Source organism: Mesocricetus auratus, unplaced genomic scaffold (genome assembly GCF_017639785.1).
Source record: "Mesocricetus auratus isolate SY011 unplaced genomic scaffold, BCM_Maur_2.0 Super-Scaffold_100013, whole genome shotgun sequence".
NCBI lineage: Eukaryota > Metazoa > Chordata > Mammalia > Rodentia > Cricetidae > Mesocricetus > Mesocricetus auratus.
This window is the reverse complement of record NW_024429196.1, coordinates 76,690,053-76,712,582: the sequence shown is the minus strand read 5'-3', so window position 1 is coordinate 76,712,582 and position 22,530 is coordinate 76,690,053. Positions and strand designations below refer to the sequence as shown.

Here is a 22,530-nt window from a genome sequence, read left to right as displayed (position 1 = left end):
AATGTATTCCAGATGTAATTTGGAAAGTGCGACGTGAAACCTGGCAGCACAGCTTCGCTTACTAAGGGTTTCTATTATAATTATTTAGCAGTCTAGCTTTGAAAATAAAGAATAGAACTCCTCCCGGGGTGCCAAGAATTGCCATGTAATGTGCTTTCTATTTGCACTTACTGGTTCCGAAAAGGACCCCATACCCCCAAATCCAATCTTAAAGATGGCAACAGTAATATCTGCTCTACAGGGCTGTTGTGAAAAATCACAGCTAATTTAGTGTGAGGGCTAATTTAAGTTTCTCAGTGTTTCTCATCTAATCTTCACTCAGCAGTTCTCAACAGGGATGCTGTTGGCTTTGTCAACAGGGCAGTTTTCACCGTGTGGTACAGTCTGGGGCATTACAGGACGTTGAGCATCCAAGGGGTCCTCCTACCCAGCCACTGTGAGAAGCAGGCACCTTCCCAGGAGGGAGGTACTGCCCACCCCCGAAACTCACTGCTTGCCGTGACACCTAGGAAGGGAGCTGGTCTACAATGGATGCTGTTTCTTAGTTTTTCGGCCTGCAGGTCTGCAGTAGGGGCCCGCCCAGTGCAGGTCCACTCTGCTATAGGGAGGCCTGTAAGGCAGCTCAGGCCCCAGGACTCAGCAGTAAACCCCAGCGGAGTCCCTCCAGTACTGTTGGGGCAAAGCCCTGTGAATGGTCACCACTTTTAAGAGCCTAGCTCAGTCAGGGAAAAAAAATTCCTGTCAACACACACCTTCTGGGGGAGGGGCGGAGAACAAGCTTATGTTCTCAGGCAAACCCTTCCAATTCTCCGTCCCCAGAGGAGTTCATTTGTTCCAACTTGTGACTGTCTGAATTTGTGGTTAGAATTTGGTGAGTCACCTCACAGGCATTGGTCAGCGCCTGCCCTGTAGCGCAAACCCTGTTCTGAGCTCCTTGATGAATGGCTTCAAGGCCACAGTCCTTCAAGGCTCATGACCTTGTCTGCCATGGCCACACGGGAACAGTGTGTCTCAAGACCGAGTCTCTCCACTGCCTCCTCCTGCTTCCCCAGTGAGCGGCTCAGCTCGCGTGAGTGAAGGAGGGCTCCAAAGTCCTCTACGCTTCTTGGGTACCCGTGCACAGAGACATAAAATAATCAAAATAAATTTTTAGAGATGCATGACTGGTTACCCAACGAGTAACCCAGTGTCTTCTTTCAGCCAGGGACAAGTGGTGGCCTTCGGACCCCCAGATCATTTCAGAAGGGTTGTACGCCATAGCGGTGGTGCTCAGCTTCTCTCGAATCGCCTACATCCTGCCAGCCAACGAGAGCTTCGGGCCCCTGCAGATCTCCCTGGGAAGGACTGTGAAAGACATCTTCAAGTTCATGGTCATTTTTATCATGGTGTTTGTGGCCTTCATGATCGGGATGTTCAACCTGTATTCCTACTACCGAGGTGCGAAGTACAACCCAGCGTTTACCACGTGAGTAACCAGCCCTCTCCGTCCCTATCGGCCTCCCCAGGCTTCCTGGGGATCCTTGGGAACCTCTTGCAAGCGGTTTCTTGAAGAACTCAAGTTCCCTTGAGGTTGATGTGAGTTTTACTCTAAGTGGTTTAAAGTTTAAATTCTGAAATCAGAAGAACAAAGGAGTTAAATTCTCACTTTGCCACTATGTAGCTCTGGCTGGCCTGGAACTCCTGATGTAGATGAGGCTGGCCTTGAACTGGCAGAGATCTACCTGACTCAGCCTCCAGAGTGCTGGTATTGAAGACATGCATCAACCCCAGCCATGTCTTTGTTTTTAAAATGGGGGTGTATAGGTGGCTTTTCTGTTGCTATGATAAAATTTCATGACCAGAAACAACTTAAGGAAGAAACAATGACTTTACTTGGCTTTACAGTTTCAAATGGTTGGGGGGGGGGGTCCATGATGGCAGGAGAGGCGTGGCGGCAGGCAGATGGATCAGTAAACTAGGATCACATCTTCAGCTGCAAACAGGAAGTAGAGGGAAAGAGGACTGGAGTGTGCTGAGGCTGTAAAGTCTCAAAGCCCGCCCCAGTGATGTACTTCCTACAGCAAGGCTAGACCACCTCCCCACACAGTGCCACCAACTGGGACATTCCTCATTCAAAACACCACAAGGAACAACAACAACAACAACAACAACAACAACAATAATAATAATAATAATAATTCCTGCTTCATGCCGATAGCCTGAGGGTTCGGTGGGATGGGTAACCCAGACAACGTGCAATGCATAGCTGGAGAGGTGTCACCATTCGTGACTATGACAACAGCATACTTAACCTATATTACTCAGGTACAGAACCTGGACAAAGCCCGCATGCCAACAAGCTGTTAGAGCCAGGGGCTTACGATCCAGGGGACGTGAGACAAGAGAAAAGGAAATGGGAAGAGCAGGGAGAGCGGGAGACGAGAGCAGGGAACGATAAGAGTACGGGCTGCCACCCCGCATTCGCCCTGGGCAGAACGGACTTCTCCAAGGAGACGAGAAGGAAGCGCCGAGTCTCCAAATAGCCGACGGAGACACAAAGAGAATGTGCCAGCCGGATAGATCTCTCCCACCTGCTGTCACTCAGGGGTCAGATTCACTAACTCTCCTGTGCTTCCAGGGAAGTGTGGGAGGACCAGGTCCCGCCGAAGCTGTCCACACCTGGCTGAGCACAAAGCAAGTTTGCAGCTTCGTGCTCATCTTCAGCCAGAGCGGAGGCCCAGGCAAGGGAGGAGCAGAAGAGCGCAGCTGTGGTGGCTTCAGCTAGTCACACGCAGACAGCGCAATGACTCCATGCCCCCCTGCACCCCCAAGAGTGTGCAAAAGAGCCAGACCTCTTCCTCTCTGGGACGAACAGCGGTGCCCCCTGGAGGCCACCAGTAGCACTGAGCCCAGCCTAGAAAACGGATACAGTGAAGCCAAGTTCACACCCTGGCAGACACTCACGGCCATTAGCCGAGTCGGTGGACGTGTGTGAGCCTTTGTGTCCACAACTGTGTTGACACAAAACCTACAGCTCTTGTCTTAAAGGGCATAAGAGACCCTTTAGTCCAGAGCCACTTTGAGTGAGCATGGCCCAGGAACACAGATTTATTTTGCCCCCAATTCCATGTTTCTATGTGGAAGCATCGTCATGAAGTTGTACAGTTTTACAGAACGACCAAAACAAGTTCAAAATACATCAGAGAGGCAGGCACAGTGATTTGAGGGAAGTTTTCCTACAGGCTCCGGACGCTAAGCTTCCGGGTTGGCAGAGGCTGGTAGGCCGCTAAGATAATAGATATTAAGAGGGGGGTTTTCTATTGTCATAAGATATTTGTTCTGACACTTTTGTGTGAACAAAGAATGGCTGTTCTTGGGTGCTAGAACAGCCCAAGATAAGGTAACCAACCTCTGGGCCTGAAGCATTCCGGTCTTGTCAGAGAACTGAAATTCTAATCAGTCCAGAAGTCCCCACAGACACAGCTTCTCTCCGGGAGTTCTCATTCACAACTATAAAGAAGGAAATGAGACCTGCCCACCTTCCTCAGAAGTCCCTTCACCCTCCACAGACAGCTGAAGTACTTAATGCAGCGTCTGGCCGCAGTGTCTCTAGTCACAGTCTTTCCCCAGACCCATCAATTCTAGAACTTTCCGTCATCAAACTCTGGTCAGAATCTTGTCGCAGCTGGGATTAAGAGGGCTAAGAACCTACTGGCCCACGTCCCCAGGAAGGCCCGAGTAGCCGCTGGGAATGACTGGTCTTCCAGCAATCCCCACCTTGCGACAAGGGCTCAGCCGGCCCTGCTGACGGAGAAATCGTGCATCAAGGGGAGACACTTGCATCTAAGAAAAAGTGGTTTGACCTCTGTGCTGCTTACCTCAGAACTGTGGGTGCCCCTGCCTGCTCAGCTGGGCGGCCCTGCGTGCTGCTGACTCACGGGGTGAAGTGCCCACAGAGCCCATGCCGGGCCCAGGGCTGAGGAACAGCAGAAGCCTGCGTGCTGCAGGCCGTGGTAGAGCATCAGCACCCAGGGGTCAGAAAGACTGCATTTTCTCCTGCTCTGCACTGGCGCTCACTGTGAAGCCTTGGGTGGGTTCTTAAACCCCTGGGCCCTGGATTGACACATCCCTGACAGAAGAGGAACAAAGAAGCTCAGCCCCATGGGACTGTTGTCAGGACCTGGATGGAGGCAGGAGAGGCAGGGCACAAAGCCTCCAGCGAAGGGCAGTGACAGCAATGGATGTGGGGACTGAGCTGGCACTGTAGGGCCCTCTTTGGGCGGTGGCCTAGCTGACAGACTGGCCTCCAGCACATGATGCAGTCAATCAGAATAGTGTGTGTTTCTCCACTGCCTGTTGAAGGAACACAAAGGCATCCAGTCAGCAGGAGCCACACTGTCAACAGATGTGGGGAAGATGTCAGCCAGGAAGCAAGGGCTCTGTGTTCCCAGCCTCGCACAGGGCCATACCCAGAATATTTACACATCACAAGGCTTCGTAAACAAGAATGGGGAATGAACAGGAGAAATAAACCTAGACTCAAGGCAGCCCGGAAAGCCACTAGGTTATCTACAATTTGGGTATCTACACTGTCTTTGTCACATCGGCTATCTGGCAGCCCCAATCCCTCCCCTGAGCAAGTTCACAGGAACATGAAAAAGGCCAGACCAACGTGGGGCCACAGTCCTCAGCAGAGTGCAGCATAGTCCTTAAAGATAGCAACCCACTCCTATGTGCCAGGCACCGGGGACACCACAGAACAAACCAACAGTGGCCCCAGGCCTTCCCAGCTGGGCGTGGGGAGCGATCGGCACAGCAAACACGGGGAAGAAAGGACCGGAAACCCCCTCACCGTGGTAGTTCCTGGAATGGGATGTGTGGCTGAGTGGGACTTGATTGAATGGGAAAAGTCAATGGAGTGATGAGGCAGAGAGAAGAAAGAATGGATTTTTGTAAATGTCATCTCTTACCTTTTGACTGCTTGCCGAAGCATGTCGCCCCCAAGAGATCAGCCTTGGCATTAAAAATGCCACGAGGGAATCAAGGAGAGGAGTGTGTTTGGGGACTCAGGGTTGCATTAGTGTTGCTGTGGTGGTGCTGAAGTTACAAACCCCACTGAGTGCACACTGCCCCAAAGCAGGCATCCCCAGGCTGCCCACCCAGCTGGGTCTTCCCTCTACCCTCCTGCCCCCCTACACACACACACACACACACACACACACACACACACACAGAGGAAGTTCTTTCTGTAGATTCTAAAGTTGCAGGTTAAGAGGGGGCTTCTCTCTGTATCCATGATCTTCAGAAGCCGCAATCCTCTGGAATCGTATTTGGGTCCTCCGTCTGGTAAGAGAAATACTTAGAAATACTTAGATGGGTTAAATACTTAAATCAAAGATATCTAGTAAGAAACAAGCAAACAGCCAACAGCTTCATAATTAATACAGCATCCTGTGTGTTCATTTGGGGACTGCAACGTGGCAGAGCCCAGGCGACTGGTGGAGAAAAACCAAAATGGCTGGCAAGAAAAAGGCTTCTCTCTACAGGGTCCAAACTCATTGCAAGAGCCAACTCATCCTCAGTCTTGAACACGACCCCCCAACTCTGTGTCTTTTGTGTTCCGGTGAAAGGGGCTCCCAACAGTTGAGCAGGGGGTGGCTTCAGGAAGCAGCTGGCAAAATCCTACAGGGAGCCTTCTCAAGGAGCCCTGGGGTGAGGTTCAAGGCCAGCTCACAGAACCAGTCCTAACTGAATCTCACTAAGTTCTGTGCTGCCCCAATGCGAGGGTGTGACATCCATTCTGAGAGTCCTGGGAAGAAAAGGGAAAGCGAGGTTCCCTAAGGACTGCAGCCCCGGCCTCAGCCAAGCCCTGTCCAAATTCCCAGGGTACTCCAGCTCTTGAATCAAGGACCTGTCACCCCTCCCGCTAATTCCCATTTCCTCCATCCGGCAGACTGCATTGAGGTCTAGAAGAAGGTCGGAGGCCTGAATGAGTCCATCTCCGGGTATGAACAAGGACCCAGCCTCTTAGCTGAGATTAGCAGCCCCCAGACCGCATCGGTCTCACCAGGGGCAGTGGCTAAATTTAAGGTTTCCTGGACCCCACCTCTTGTCATCGAGTCATAGGAGTTGCAGAGCGGACCCGGAACACTGTATGAACAAAGCCTGCCCCTCCCCAGAGATGAGGCCGTTAACGGACGCGGGTTGGGGGGGCAGTCACTGTCGTCAGGAGTGGTCAGTGGTCAGTCTCTCAGCCTGCAGTGGACAGCTTACACCCATGCTTACGTGGCCAGCCCTGGTTAAACTCGGTGGGCCGCACGGCAAAAACATGAAACGACGTGTAAGAGTCTTTTTGTGGAGAGGAGCAGGAGTTAACTGGGGCGAGGGAGAAAAGACGGAGTGAGGGGTTGCAAATGAGATCAGAATGCGCCGTACATATGCGTGTATGAAGCATCCAAGGGGAAAGCTGTTTTCTTCTTAAAAGATCCACTGAGATTTTGATATAGGATTAGGCCACAAGGTTTTTGTTCTTGTTTTGATGTGAATCTAGAGCTGGGAGTGGGGTGGTTTGTGAAGACCTGTGTTCAGTTACCAGGACCCACTTAAAAGAGCTGAGTGAGGCAATGAGCTTGCAAACCCAGAGGTAGGAAGGCACAGACAGGAGGATACCTGGGGTTCCCGGACAGCCATGCTAGCCCAATCCATGAGCCCAGGTCGGTGAGAGACCCTGCCTGCAAAGCCAAGGTCAGCAGCTCCCAAGAGACAAGCATCCAGGTCATCCCCTGGCCTCCACACCCATGCACATGCACACAAGTATATCAAGCATCCAGGTCATCCCCTGGCCTCCACACCCATGCACGTGCACACAAGTATATCAAGCATCCAGGTCATCCCCTGGCCTCCACACCCATGCACGTGCACACAAGTATATCAAGCATCCAGGTCATCCCCTGGCCTCCACACCCATGCACGTGCACACACATGTATCCGCATGCACAGGGGCATGTGCACGGACAGACATACTCAGTGTGTACCTCATCCAGCCTTATCACCACTCTGATACAACGGATGCCATCTGTGCTCTGCATTTCCAAATGGAGGAGTCCGGTGGACTGCATACCTGCTTGGCAGGGCGTGCTCCTCTCAGCATGGGTAGCAAATGGTGCAGGCCCAGCAGGAGTGAGTCCTGGCGTCAGATCCCACGAGCATAACCTCTCAGACATCCACTCCAGAACCAGCGGCCCCCTGAAAGGTCTTGGTGGTTTACAGAAGCGCTTCTGGGGCAGGGAATTCCTAAGAGGGAGGAGCAGACCTGTGCATGCACAGCAGGGACCTGTTAGACATGACAGATAGCATGATTGTTGGCAGCTGTTAATCTGTAAACCATCTCTCTTAAAAATTTTTTGAATGGCCAAAAAAAAGAGGAATGGACTCTTAGACCAGTCGTGTGCTCTTTGAGTCTTAGAGTATCCAAGGCGTGGATGAGGAAGGCGAGAGGGAGATAGCTGAGAACACCCCTCCTTTAAGAAAATTCAGCCGGGTGTTGGTGGTGCACACCTTTAATCCCAGCACTCGGGAGGCAGAGGCAGGCGGATCTCTGTGAGTTCAAGGCCAGCCTGGTCTACATAGCAAGTTCCAGGACAGACTCCAAAACAATACAGAGAAACCCTGTCTCAACCCCCCCCCCAAAAAAGAGTTCTATCAGAAAGAAAGGAAGGAAGGAAGGAAGGAAGGAAGAAAAAAAGAAAGAAAGAAAGAAAGAAAGATTGAGTGTAAAATCATAGGAATTTGCTCTCTTGGGGATATTTATTTTTGTTACATCATGGAAGTTGACAAAGTTAGGCTTGCTTTTCGGAGATTTGCTTTAGAGTCAGTTTTACTGAGATGAATGAATTCCATAAAGCAAAGACATTCTGCTTAAAGATTACATGGAAATGTTGGCATCCTAGCACTCTTGTTACAGAGTTAGAAAGGTAGAGACATGGGTCTTAGCTCACACATGAAATTCTACAGGGAGAGCCTGCAGAGAGGATATGCGCCATCCTTATGTAATGACACATGGATTAAGGAAGACGCATTCTGGGCTGTTCCGTCAGTGTAGGAACATCACAGGCTGCACCGACACAAACCTACAGCGTAGCCTCCCACCTGCCGAGGCTGTATGTCACCACCAATAGATTCATCATTATGCATCATATGACCAGACAAATGCTCAGATAGGGGGACCAGGGCCATGGGTGACTCAGAGTCAAAGCAGAGCACTCTCTCACAGAATACACAATGGCTCACTGTCTCCCTATTAGGTAAGCTTGGCTCCCTCCACTTAACCCTGATTGAAGATTAAGGGTGGGTTCTGTCCTCAAAAAAAAAAATTAAGTTTAAAAAAAATCAAATGACCCTAGCCAACCTTTTCTATAGGCTGCTGTGGAAGGAACATCATAGCAAGCATCTAATCAAAAACAGTGCCTTTGTTAAAATTGTTCTATCTCCCCAGGAATTCCTTTAATGGAAGGAACTTTAGAAGTGCTGGGCAAATTTAGAAACTCTTGTTTTCCACGATAGCTGTGGGAAATTTCCATCCTCCTTAATAAGAGAATTCCTATGTCCCATCTCGCTCCAGGAACAGAAAGTGCTGACACACTCCCTCCCAATGGGTCCATCCTGCAATCCTGAGAGGCACTGGGCAGATGGAGGGGACCCTGCAGACTGCCACACATGCCCACCACACCTGGAGACCACCGCCCAACCTGCCTGAGCCTGAGCCTCGTGTACTCTGGCTCCTTTGGGAGGCAATAAGAGATAGGAATAATAAGAAATGCCATGCCTTAAGCAAATCATCACAGCCCTTTCATTTAACCTGTGTCATGGAAAGAAAGGTACCAATTTAAAAAAAAAAAAAAGGAGGCACTGGACTTACTCAAGATCATAGAGCCAGGAAATGGACAAGAACCTTGTTCATGACGGCCAATCCACCTCCTGAGCAGAAATGAATACGAGTAGAAATCCTACACCTGTATGCTTTGCTGTGAAGGCTGTCTCTTTGCTCTCCCGTGGTGCTAAATTCTCAAGACTAATATACTATGCAGGACGTTGTCAGTGAAACCCAAACAGTTTTGCACATTTCAGCTCTCAGTGTATAGCACAGACATCTCTACCATTTAATAGACAGTCATGGGACAACCACTGCATGTCAGGTTCTACTTCAGCCCTGCAGCCCTGCAGGGTTAACAGGAGACTCCCTTACCCCCAGGGGCTCTCAAGCCAGCAGGGTTGGGAGACGTGGGTGAGCAGTAGCTAGGACACTGCTTGATCATTGCAAATGACATTTGGGCAGCAGCTGGGGCGAAGTGCTGGATGCTGCCTGGGGGCGAGGGGAACGCTTCCTAGAAGGGACTGCTCTGTGGAGGCTTCTGGGAGAAAGCCAGAAGGGTGGCCAAAGAACTACACACAGCCAAGAGCCTGTGGGAGATGGAAACGATCACACAAGGGAGTCAGGAAGGAACTAAGTAGTGGAAGGTCTCCTGTGTCCTGAGGGAGGGTGAGAATCTCCAGTGAGGCCTCTTTAAAGAGGAAGATGTGCTCAGAGATGGCTTCAGACAAGGTGCTGTGACAACTGTGTGACAGGTGGGCTAGTGAGGCAAGGATGGAGACGTGGACTCGGCCTGAGCCTGCTGCTGGAGATTGGACAGTAAGCGAGAAGGAAGAGAGTGAAGAAACCGTCTTCAAGAAGGACTGTGACGGGAGCAGCTCCTGAGAGAGGCTGAGACAGGGAAGAGACAGACAGACAGAGACTGCAGAGGTGGAGAGACAGACAGAAGAGACTGCAGAGGTGTGGGCCAGGGGAGAGATGCAAGGGTCTGGCCATGTGCCGGTCCTGTGGGGCAGCCAAGACTGGATTGCGTCAAGCAGTGGCCTGTTACAAGGAGCCAGGGAAAGGTCCCCCTGTGGCATGCAGGTCCTTGGCTGCTACCATTCTATCTGTACATGGCATGTTGAATGTATTTGTAGACGGGCAACATGGGAGGGAATCAGCCTGCCTGGCCTCACTGGGGGCAGGTGTTCCCCAGGATCCCAGCCAGTACTGGAACACGGTGTGTCTGATCAGCAGCTCTGGGGGATGAGCTTCAAAATCATCCCTTATAATATTTCCAAGGTCATCATCGTCTCCCTTTACTTCACAGATTCACAGCAAGTGTAAGATGTTTGATGCACAGAAGACTTTATTAGATAAGTTCTGGGACCGATTGAGGTGTCACACAGTCCACCACGGGGCCCTGCTCAGACCCAGAGAGTCTGGGCAACTACTACAGTTAACACTAAGATGAAAAACAAAAAGTCTTACCTTTGCATGGCTCACTACTACCTAGGAGAGTCTTCCTTCTAGCTAACAAAGGTTTTAGAACCAACACTCTGTTGCTGAATAGTGTTGGTCTGGAACTACTCCTCTCCACTCCTCTGTTTATTCATGACGTGAAGTGTTAAAGCCTCTACGGCAGACTAAAAGATGACAAGGTTTTAAGGGATGTTGATGTTATTTAAACTCTGGTGGGTTTTCAAAGTGACAGTGTAAAAAGTAACTGGACTATGGCAAGGCAGCTTTCCAAGTGTGAGGAGATGAATTGCCCAGTGCCTTGAAAACACTGGCCAAATGATAGGCCTTGACAGCCCTAAAGCCACTAAAGGCCTGGATCCATTTTTTTTTATTGCAAACTCATTGTAAGGTTCCAAGGACTTCTACCCAGATGTTACAGATTATTGCTATTAAGGAGAAAAAAAATGAAAGAAAAAAACGCTAGTCCCAAAATGAGTAACACTTACTGACCAATTGGTACCGAACTGTTTGGTACACCTCACAGCATTGTGTTAATTCACTCGGACTTCACAACAACCTTACAAAATATAGGCTGCTGTTTTCCCATCTTATGGCAAGGAAGAAAGAGGTCCAGAGAGCCTAAGTTATTTGGCCAAAAACTAAACATCCAAACCCCAGCTGGACTGGCCTCAGAGCCTGCACTCCGATGGCTGTCAACAGCAAGGCCAGTGAACAGGAAGGGAAAGCCCGCAGCACAGACTCGTCCATTCGCTCGTGAACGCACACACATTCAGTTTGTTGAGTTCCTTCCCTCTGCTGGGCTGGACGATTCCACCCTCCCCCAGCTACCCTCCTTCCTTCTGGATTCTTTAATCCCAGCTCCTCACTTAGGACCCGAGATAGAATCTCGCAGTGATTCAGAGGCAGAGGCAGGAGCTCTGGGGCAGAGGAGCCTGGCAGGAAAACAGACTTCCCTGGCCATCTGACTGTCACCCCTCACCCTCCTCAAGCCTGGTGATTGTTTTGGGTCCCTGGCAGCAGGGTGTTGAGAGGAGAAGCCTTCCTGCCAGAGCTCCCTCCACTCCAAGCATCCTCCTCCATCGCCAGCCTGGATGGAAGCGGGTGTTGCTCTCTGGCGGAACTCTTAACAAGGGCAAAGCTGTTGCCATCTTCACTTGAAGAACGGCCCTCCCAGCCCTGATCCCCTTGCTTAATTTTAGCCTGCGGGCTGCACGTTTGGGTAGGTAACCGAACTGCAGTGAACAGTTGCGGGTGGGGCTCGTGGCGTTCTGAAGAAGCAGCAATTTTCCTAACAATCGCCCTAAACGGTCGCCTTTGTTGATCAGCTTGTTCTCTGAGTCGCATGCACGCCGCCTCTTCAGAAAACCTGTGATTAGCGCCTCATTATCCAGGCGAGACAGACCTGGTAGAGAACTGATTACCTCGTCCCGGCTTTCTGCCTGACAGATCAGCCCCAACCTTCCCACACACACTCCCACCCAAGGAAGACAAGGGTGAATCATGGTCTATTCAGTACCACTACAGGCTCTCAGGGCCTCCACTTTGCTAAGAGGACTTCTCATGCTACGGTGGCCTATTGACTCAATTCAGTCCCTTCCACTGCAAGCCAAGGACCAAAAGGGAAGACAGGAAAAAAAAAGAAAAAAAAAAAGGCAATATGGGCCCAGAGGAACCAAGTGATAATTAGCATGAAGTAAAGCACCTGTAGTGATCTGGCAGCTAGGAAGGGAAACAAGGCTTGTACAGGAAAGTCATTAATACCGAAATGATTAACTCCATTCAATGGGCAGAGGCCTTTCGAGCTGGCGGGGCTGCATGTGCTACCAACCAAGAGAGAGGCGTGCAGCAGCACCTGGCTTACAGCCTGGCAGCATTCTCTCTGGCACCTTCTAGGTTTCTTTCAGAGCTCAACAAACCAGAAAATGAATCAAAAGACTAGCAACCATTCTGTGTGCACTTACTGTCTACATTACCAAGTTGTTCATTTACTCTTCCTAGCAAGTGAGCAATAAAACACCATTCTACCCTTTTGATGGTTGAACAAACGGAGACCCTAACAGGCTTTACAACACGTTTAAACGCGCACACATGTAGAATGGGTATACATCATCCCTGCTTTTCCCCACCCATCTCTGTGGAGATGTCTGTGACTGGCACAGTTGAGGAACTCCAGAACTCCACCCCACAGCCACGGGGGTGAGCGGAGCCTGGAGAGCCAGCAGCTGCCACCCTTGCCAATGAGGAACCCCAGACATGGCTGTGGAGCTGCCAGTGGGGGCTTTTATGAGTAGCTTTGTAGTCAACATCAATTACATCAGCCCCAGGGGTTTCATCCCGGAGGGCAGCTCCAGAAGGTGATTGTAACATGAAAAATTAAAAGGCCCAGAGACAGATATTGAGGTTCAAACTCGAAGCTGAAGAACAGAAAAGCAAGGTAGCGGGCCACTAGCTCTAACCACCACCTCAAGCCAAATGGGCTGATCCTGTTGCCTCTCCTCAGCGTGGCTGGAGAATGAGGGCTCTTATGCTCAATGTGGCTGGAGAATGGATGCCTCCTACTGCATACTGAAGAGCCTGCTTCTATCTTTTATACCCCTCTAGTGCTGGGATTAAAGGTGTGAGCTAATTCTATTTTAGACTGATTCAATCTCGTGTATCCCTGGGAGGCCTTGAACTCAGAGAGATCTGTCTACCTCTTAATCCTTGTGGGTCTTGTGGGTCCTGAAAATTCTAGACAATGATCCAGACAAAAGGGCTCAAACCTGTGCTGCCCATCTCAGGAGGCTGAGGGAAAAGGGAACCCACAAGTTTAAGGCCATGCTAAGATACACTGCAAGACCCTGTCTCTGGTAATTAACTAAATAAATGGTGGGTGGTGATTAAGACACCATCCTTTCACGGAGCTAGCTGGAGGGCCCACGCCCTTGGGATCGGTGATGTTTTCCTGGCCTGATTCGAAGACCGTGATCTTTCTTAGGATGTATTATGTAGGCTTCCAGGATATGGGTAACACAAATCGTTTCCCACTAAGGGCAGTGAGACCGAGCCTCTTCTTTTTCTTTTATTTCTGCCAAACCCCAGGCTGGAAGATACTAACCCGGCATCTCACTAAAAGCCCCTTGCACATTAAAAATTGTACACTTTTCATTGGCGTTTCCCCAACAGGAACGCCCTCTGCTTTCTTAGAATGTCTGTTGTTCTCATACTGATTCAGAGGCGTGTTGTGAAGCCAAGTGTGTTGGTGCAAACATGTGGTCCCAGCACTGGGAAGGCAGAGGCCATGGGGTCAGATTCAAGGCCACCAGCTTTGGTGACATACTGAGTTCAAAGCCGGCCTGGGCTATGTGAGACTGTCCCTAAGACATTACTTATTGTTAGCTGTATGGTTTGAATGTAGATGCCCCCACCCCTAGGCTCGTGTGTCTGTGTAGGTGGGTTACAGAACCTTTAGGAGACAGAACTGGCTGGAGAAATGGCCCGGGCTTCACCTGAGCCCCTACCTGCTTCCTGACCACTGGGACTGGAGCAAACGGCCTCATTCTGCTGCCACCATGACGCTTCCACTAAGCTATCTTCTCAAGCCATGAGTCCGAATACAGCATTCCTACCTTAAGGGGCTTCTTGTCAGGCATTTGGTCAAAGGGGCAGGGAAGGTTCCGAGTGCATTGGCTGACATTGCAGACTCGATTCGTCTGTCAACTGACGTTGCAGCCCTTTTCCCGAGTTTCTGACTCATGTGCTTCTGACATTCAGAAGCTAATTTCTTCTGTAACTGGATCTCTCAATGTTTGTATTCACAGTTTCTGAAACTTTCCCCAAGCCAAGATCGTCTAGTGAGTTCTCAACATCATATGCTAGTGTTAGCCATAGGAATTTTTTCCCATTTTAACTTTTCAATTCCACTCAGAACTTATCTATTCAGATTGTGTCAGTCTAGATAAAATATGATACCACTCACAACTTAGCCTAGATAATCTGCCATAAGTCAGCCAGTAAGGTTTCCCTTCCAATAATAATAGCAAACACTAGTCCGTTCACAGTGAATACACTGTGGAACCCCTTCCTAAGCAGCCGGCTGGGTCCAGATTCAAAGCCCAGCCCAGATGGGGCTCTAATGTACTGACTTGGTCAGTCAAGCCTACCTTCTCTTTAAAAGACAGTCTGTTCCCTCAGCTCATCTTGCCTCATGCAAAGAGGAGATAGAGCCGAAAACTGTTTCTTCAAGAGCCTGGACAAGACTGTTGCAGTCTGGCTAAGCTCCCTCCCAGCCAGTCAGGGGTGGGGGATTGCCCCTCTGGAGAGGAGGCTTGCACTCTGGCAATCCCTGTGAGTCTGGGACTCTTGTAATTAACCCCTAGAGATAAGGCTAAGTGGAAGTGCAGAGGTCAATCCTTCCACTGTAGAGGGGATGTCAAACACCCTGGCTTGGGATCAGGGTGAGAACTGATCTGTCACTTTAGAGATCACACTGTAAACACACTCACCAAGAGACCACACAGTGAACCCACTGACCAGGAGAACACACTTAACACACTTACCAGGAGACCACACTGTGAACACAACAAGAGACCACACTGTGAACTCACCAAGAGGCCACACTGTGAACACATTTACCACAAGACCACACTGTGAACTCACTTACCAGGAAGCCACACTGTGAACACACTGCCAGAGCATAGTCTGCTCGATGGACAACTCTGCTTCCTTCTGGTTACAGACAGAATGCTCAGATGAAGGATATGGAATAGATACAGGCTCAGAGGCAAGGATCATAGTGATAAAACTGTGCATGCAGGATCTGAGTCATCTTCCCTAACTGAAATGGAAATGCTTGGTCGTGCATGAGTTCCATGTGACCTCACTGGTGTCCACCAGGGACCTGTGGGGTGATCCAGGGTGAAGAACAGAAAATGAGTTTGGGTGAAACATCTTGTGGTCACAAGTATCAGCCACTGTTTCTATCGTTCAGGACAAGTGCACAGTCCCGGGCCAGCCCTGATCGCCCAGCATTTCCTCACACAGCGTGCTTGGCACTTTTCATTGGATCCTATCCTGTGCAAGAGATGGAGAGCCGCTGGCTCCTTCCAGTTTAGGATCTGGGGCTCATTCCGCCATTTGGGATTCTCTATGCCATTGTTCCTTTCCAGGAGATAACAGCAGTTCCTTCATGGTGGGAAATGGTATCTCACACATGATAGCACCATGTTTTCACATAAAATGGATTGGACATCTCGTATAAGAAACCGTTTTCCCTACTAGAACAGCATTTGGGACCCAGAGCTCTGCAGAAATGGCTCTGTATCCAGTCTTCACTTCAAACCCTGCAGCTGAGCCGGGCACAGTGGTGCACGCCTTTAATCCCAGGCAGAAGCACAGGCAGGCAGGTCTGTTTGAGTTCAAGGCCAGCTTGATTTACCTAGTGAGTTCCAGGCCAGCCAAGGCTACACAGTGAGACTCTGTCTCCAAAGCAAAACAAACCTGCTACTGAATTCCTGATTAAATGTTACAAACTCAGAGCTTCGAAGGAAATCAAAGTCAAGCAATAGCAATGCAACCTCACATGGGATGCCAGCTTCTCAGACTCTGGGGTGCACATGGAATGAGCCACACAGCTGGCTGTGCACACTAACCCCACCCCACACATAGACACCCCACACTCCCACATGCAGGGAAACACACTAACCCCTCCCCACAAACATAGATATCCCACATTCCCACATGCAGGGAAACACACTAACCGTACCCCACACAGACACCCCACATTCTCACATGCAGGGAAACACACTAACCCCTGCCCCACACACATAGACACCCCTGTACACACTAGCCCCCACCCCACACCTAGACACCCCCACATTCTCACATGCAGGGGAGCTGTAAATTCATGCAAGATAAGACTGGATTTTTAGCTCAAGTTGGGAATAGCATTTTGTACAGTTTCTCAAATGAATTTCAATGCTCAAGAAACTTTGGTGGGGTGGGGTGAACTCAAGTTAATCCTGGTCATTTGTGGGTGGGTGTCAAAAATCTGAATGTTAGAGAGGAAAAAAGAAAAGTCCTTTCTTATAATGGCAGTGAAAATCTGGATGCAGACTAGGAGTTGAACTTTATGTCCCTCGCGCTCAAGCATGCGCTAAGGCACCCAACCGCAAGCTCGCTCTTTTATTGGATTCTGTGTAATAATATGCACCATAGCCAAAAGGTTAAGCCTGTGAGTGGGGGATTGAAACCACTGTACTCGGTAACTAACAAGGGTCAAAGAGCAATCTGCTGAAGGCCAGATCTTCCCTGGCCCGCCTTTGGAGTATTGTACGACACCTACCGGATGCGGCAACTGTAGCAACAGAACAATGTGGACATTGCCCTCAGCCTCTTTTCTAACCAACTGCCCTAGTTAGGATTTTCATTGCAGTGAAGAGACACCAGGACCACGGCAACTCTTATAAAGCAAACACTGAATTGAGATGGGCCGCTTACAGTTTCAGAGGTTCAGTCCATCATCCTCATGGTGGGAAGCATGGCAGCGTGCAGGCAGACATGATGCTACAGAGGTGGCTGAGAGTCCTACATCTTACAGGAAGTCAACTGAGACGCTGGGCAGTATCCTGGACATAGGAAACCTCAACGTCACCCTCCACGGTGACACACTTCCTCCAACAAAGCCACACCTCCTAGTGGTGCCACTCCCTGTGACATTATGGGGGTCAGTTACATTCAGACCACCAAACCAACCCACTCTGCTTTAGAGGTCTTCATTTACTGACTGGCCTCAGGTAACAGATGGAGGTAAACATGAGTCTACCACCAAGTGCCACCAAGTATCATGAGGCCCTAAGTGTCAGGCGGCCGTGCCAGCTCAGTCTGTCTTACACGGGTCATGACCAGGCTGTGTAGCCTGAGAAGAGCGGTGTGAGAGCCCACTGCAGGGACAGTATGCTTTCTTGAGACTCAAGGGCAAACATTTGCCCCGGATTTAATTTTAGATGTCTGATTAACTACAGCAGGATGAAAACAGTGTCTCAGCCAGGAGCCCCAGCAAAACTGAAATCTTAAAAGGAAGAAATTGCCACGTAAGGGTCTCTCTGGGTCTTCTCAGAAATCTGAGTATTTCAGTATTTCGGAATGTAGGCATCGACAGTCATCACAGCCCCAGCCCTTGTGGGGGCGGAAGAGGGTGGAGGAGGAGGCAGGAGGGGCACCATTTTCATTTTAAAAGTGTGAACCAATTCAGGCTTCATGAAAAGGGCCGTCTGTTTCCTTGCAGAGTTGAAGAAAGCTTTAAAACCTTGTTTTGGTCCATATTTGGCTTGTCGGAGGTGATCTCGGTGGTGCTGAAATACGACCACAAATTCATCGAGAACATTGGCTACGTGCTGTACGGCGTCTACAACGTCACCATGGTAGTCGTGCTGCTCAACATGCTGATAGCCATGATCAACAACTCCTATCAGGAAATCGAGGTAAGGCGGCTCGGCGCTCTCCCTCCCTTGGCTAATCACAGCACTTCGGCAAAGAGGGTGGTGACAGCAGACACGCCTGTCGCCTCACATATGAAGCTAAAACAGTAACAAGACATTCTTCCTGGACCGCGCTGGAAGGTTCCTGTCAGTCTGCCTACAAGGCCCTGCTGCTAACCACCGCGTGGAAGGGCCTGGTGAGAGCAGAAGGATCCAGGACTGGGCATCATTCAGACAGCATGCCCATGGCACATAAGCGTGGCCATGTGCCCATTTCCCTTCCGTGTAGATGGAGTTTCTGTCCCTCCTGGTCCAACAGCCGTTTAACACAGAGACTCGTATTAACTATAAGCTGTTTGGCCGATGACTAGGTATTGTTAAATGAAAAAAAATGCAAAGTGTATTTCTCCAAATAGAAACAGGTAAATCTGTATATATGATGATGCAAATGGGAACATGCAGGGAAAAATGGTAGAGAGGGATTGCCAAGGATGGCGCCACAATCTTCCTGCAGGGCAGAGTATTGGAAGAAGGCTCAAGCAGGGCCCGTCACATTTTCTGGTAAACCCTGTGCTTAAAAGATAAGAAATGATTATTTTCATGGTTCTCATATAGACGAATAAAGAAAGTTAGTTTAATATGGCTTTTATTTAAAAAAAAAAAAGGAAAATCAGACTATGTGGCTTAAATGCCAGGCTTTTATCACCTCATACTTCTAGAGGCTGGAAGACCCAAATGTCTGGGCAGATGGTTCCATGAAGCCGCCCTTCTTGGCGTCCAGACTGCAGCCTTCCAGCTGTGTCCTTGGGTGGCTTTTCTGCCGATCCTGCCTGATCAGGGCCCTGCCCTCACAGCCTCCTTTAACCTCAAGCACCGTCTAAAAAGGTTCTGTCTGCAAACACAGTCCCATGCCGGAGCCGTGGGGTCAGGGCTGCAGCGGGTGGGTATTAAGAGGACACTATCCAGCCCGGAGCCGACTCTCCCAGGAAGATCATTCCAGACGGTCAGAACAGCATGTCTCAGGACAGGGAGGGGCAGACAGAGCGGGCCACTCCACACTGCAGGGCCCCACACTGGGCGAGGGAAAGAGGCAGGAGGCTGGAGGATAGGGCTCTCCACCTGACCTCCCATGCCAGCATCTCAATGGTCCGCTGATCAACCTTCTCTTAAAGATGAGAAACGCCTCTCTCCAGTGGACTCTCACGGTGCCGCACCGCCAGCGACTCCTCTGCCCTCTCCCACTGTTGGCTCCTGCCCGATCTTCACTCCACCCCACCTCCCCACAAGCAGGCCGAGAACTACCCAGCTCTAATATCAGCCACGAACAGACTTTGAACCCCGAGTTAGGCCAGCCCCTACACAGATCGTCTCTCAGCTCTGGCACATCTCTTGATCAAGTCCAGGCTGGGCTGATGAGTGATCTGACCCGCCGTGCCAATGGCCAGGCTTGGCGTTCCAAGGGGCATGCTTCCTCCTTGGAAAGCACGGGGTAGAGCCTTTGCTGTGACTGGCAGCTGACAGCAAGGCCCGTGCCAGCTATGGAAGGTGAAGGGTATTTCTCGTCAGTGCATAGTCCCCTTAGTTCTTCTGGCTGCCCATGGCACAGGTGATTACTGCACTCTCCCCAATTTATAAACGAGACGACGGAGGACCAGAACGACTAAGTCAGATACTGTAGTTTCATAACTATAAGGACCATGCCAGGATTTGAACCCATGCAGAAGCCATATTCTTACAAGTGTAGCAGCTGTCCTCCTGTTTCCAGTCTCCTTGCTACACCAGGAATGACCCCCATGCTCACAAAGCTTCTAGTCTGCAAGATCCAGTGTGTACAGGTCAAATGTGAAGCCTTAGAATAGAAAGCAAAGGCAGCCTTGCTGGTTGTGGGCTTATACCCCAGTGGTCCATCCCAGCAGGCTCGCACAGGTGCATCCTTGATGGGCTCCTGGTGCCTGGGTGTGTGTAGCCACTGCCTGTGCAAGCAAGTGTACACTTGGTGCCTGTCTCGGAACAACATGAAGGAGGCAGTGTTACCCACACTCTACGGATTCACAAAGCCCCAGTCACATCATTAATAGGAAACTTTTAAGGCAGGTATGTATGGTTTTAAACCTCATCACCTTAGGCTCATAGTTCATTTCTGGGTGACTCTCCGCTAAGAGATGACCAGCTCGATGCCGTAGTGGCCAGAGCTGTGAAGTCGGAGGACAGGAGGCTGAAGCTGCTGTAGCAATGGTTCTTATGAACGGCAGGTGGGAATCACTGGCGGGTGCACCAGTGGGGGTGGGGGAGACATAGCCCTGACTGAGGCTTTTCCACCGTGAATGCCAAGGCAGGTGGAAAGCTCCAAAAGTGATGCTTGCACGTGACCTTAGAGATAACCCTGTCCTGTGCCATCCCAGACGGGGGCACACATCCACAGCACGCCAGCCCTGTCTGGCGATCTGCTCAAACACCGGAGACTCGGACCCTGCTCACACCGCTCAGACGTTGAGCTGTGGGCTCCGGTGTGTGACTGACTCCCTTGTTCCACAGGAAGATGCGGACGTGGAGTGGAAATTTGCTCGCGCAAAGCTCTGGCTTTCTTACTTCGACGAAGGCAGAACTCTACCTGCTCCTTTTAACCTAGTGCCAAGTCCTAAATCCTTTTATTATCTCATAATGAGAATCAAGATGTGCCTCATAAAGCTCTGCAAATCCAAGGCCAAAAGCTGTGAAAACGACCTGGAAATGGGCATGCTGAACTCCAAATTCCGGGTAGGCAGCATGGGGTGTGCGGGGCGAGCACAGGCAGAGGGGAGGGTGGCTGGGGCTATGTGTTTGGCTCCTTCCTTCCGACAGCCACCCCTAGCACAAAGCAAGCCAGTGAGCTCGGAGATGCAAGGAGCCATTACCCACAGAATCCACCAGGCGCCTCAGCGAAGCGTCACCCAGCAGACTGTCCCAAAGCCCCTCAGAGACATTTTCAGTTCAGCAAGGTGCCTGCTGCCTAGAAAGACATGACACCAGCAAAGGAGAACTCCGTAGAGCAGTGGGTCTCAACCCTCCTGATGCCAGGACCCCTTAACATAGTTCCGCATGCTGTGGTGACCCCAGTCATAAGATTATCTCACCACTACTTCATAACTGTCATTTTGCTACTGTTATGAACCATAATGTAAATATCTGATATGCATATGGTTTTAGGCAACCCCTGTGAAAGAATGGTTTGACATCCTCCTCCAGAGGGGTCCCGACCCACAGGTTGGGAGCCACTGCCCTAGAGCATGTGGACGTAGCATAGTTTTTCACAGAAAGCAGCCAGAGGCTGACCTGAGAACAGAGTTCCTGCACACTCTCTCTCCCACTTCTGGGGCCTCGGTGTCCACTTGCGTAGCAGAGCCTCTGAGGAGTTCCAGAAGAAAGACACAAAACTCAGGGCTTCCTAGACCAAATGGCCAGCAATGGCCTGTGACTGTGACAACCCTACAGAAACTCAGTTCCCAAAATCATCAGTCTAGGAAGCCAAGCCATTTCCAGAAGGTTCCCTACAGGCTGCCTCTGTATCTAGATATTACTCTAAGCCCCGTCGTGTATGTATGTATGCATGCATGTATGTATTTTTTTTCTTTGTTCTAGAAGACCCGATACCAGGCAGGCATGAGGAATTCTGAAAATCTGACAGCAAATAACACTTTCAGCAAGCCCACCAGATACCAGGTAACCACCTAAGTGTGGGCAGAAGTAGATGCCCACTAAGATGGATTCAGTTACGTGGCTGTGACAACACAGAACACAGTCCCCTGCCTGCAGAGCGCCTGCTGTATGGCAGGCATGGCGTCATCTACTGAGGATGCCAACAGGGTTCCTGGCTCGGTGGCACCTCTAAGCTCCTTAGGCAGAGAGGCAGATAATAAGCACATAGATAACATACTGATAGAAGTCCCAGGAAATAAAGGAAAAGATTCGAACTGGAGACAACCAGGAAGGCCTGGCTGGGGGTGCGGGTGGGGGGTGGGGAGTAGGGGGCATCGTCACAGAGAGGAGTGTTAGCCAAGGTGTCAGCCAGGAAAAGGAAATAGCCGTGGGACCTTCCTGGTAAGGGTGGAGCAATCACAAAGGCCTCGAGCCGCAGGGGAGAGCAGAAGACAAACTCAGAAGGAAGACAGAGCCCCACCACTCAGGATGGGAATAGTGCCACACTCACGTTCTCTGAGGTCCGGGAGAGGAGGGTAACTCTGCAGGGGACAGAAATGACTCCACTGTCCTCAGTGTCAGTGACCAGGCAGACACGGGTTAGGAGGATGCTCGGAGCGCCTGTCATTGAGATGTAAGGGATGGCGTTTCAGCGGGGGCGTGTGAGCAGCAATGGGAAGATCAAACACAATCCACAGTAGGTGGGAACTGACGCTGGGTGGGGACCAGGGAAGGAGTGGCACCTCCATGGCTCCCAGTGCGTCCCCAGTGTCCATTCTTTAGACAGCCAGCCTGCATAGATGCTCGCTACAGGAATCTGGGGAAGCCCTCTATGCTTGCCATCCTCGGATCCCTTCCGGAAACCAGGGCTAACTCTGTTCCAGTTTGAATGGGCCTAGCCTTGATGAACAGTAGCTTCCGGTTAGCTGTTGGAACGTGCAGGGCATTCTTTCCCTGACCCTCACTCCCCACGGTGAGCAGATTCATCCTTGTCTATAATTTCTTTGGTTGTAATGTGATGTTATCCTGGGTATCACTTCGGGCTAAGGTGAGAAGGTGACCTGTCCCAAGTGCCACCTTCCCACG

The 22,530-nt window shown here is 50.5% G+C and overlaps 1 protein-coding gene and 1 long non-coding RNA gene across 4 annotated transcripts in view; one reads left to right on the top strand and one right to left on the bottom strand.

Moving 5' to 3' along the window:
• Positions 1-22,530, top strand: part of Trpc7 (transient receptor potential cation channel subfamily C member 7) — a 130,963-nt gene that overhangs the window by 99,727 nt on the left and 8,706 nt on the right. The window contains exons 7-10 of one of the 2 annotated variants that reach the window (XM_040756071.1): positions 1,201-1,465; positions 17,577-17,772; positions 20,305-20,526; positions 21,391-21,468. In XM_040756071.1, coding sequence (XP_040612005.1) covers positions 1,201-1,465; positions 17,577-17,772; positions 20,305-20,526; positions 21,391-21,468 — 761 coding nt within the window. Of the gene's footprint in view, positions 1-1,200; positions 1,466-17,576; positions 17,773-20,304; positions 20,527-21,387; positions 21,469-22,530 lie in introns of both variants that reach the window. The other variant, XM_021232011.2, reaches the window with a different exon arrangement.
• Positions 1,849-15,182, bottom strand: LOC121143682. Of its 2 annotated transcripts, XR_005880999.1 has the most exons (3): positions 14,955-15,182; positions 3,858-7,291; positions 1,849-3,489 (listed from the first exon to the last, which is right to left on the bottom strand). It is a non-coding gene; the product is annotated as an uncharacterized LOC121143682 (long non-coding RNA). The 2 variants fall into 2 exon arrangements; XR_005880998.1 differs by having other exon boundaries at positions 1,849-7,291.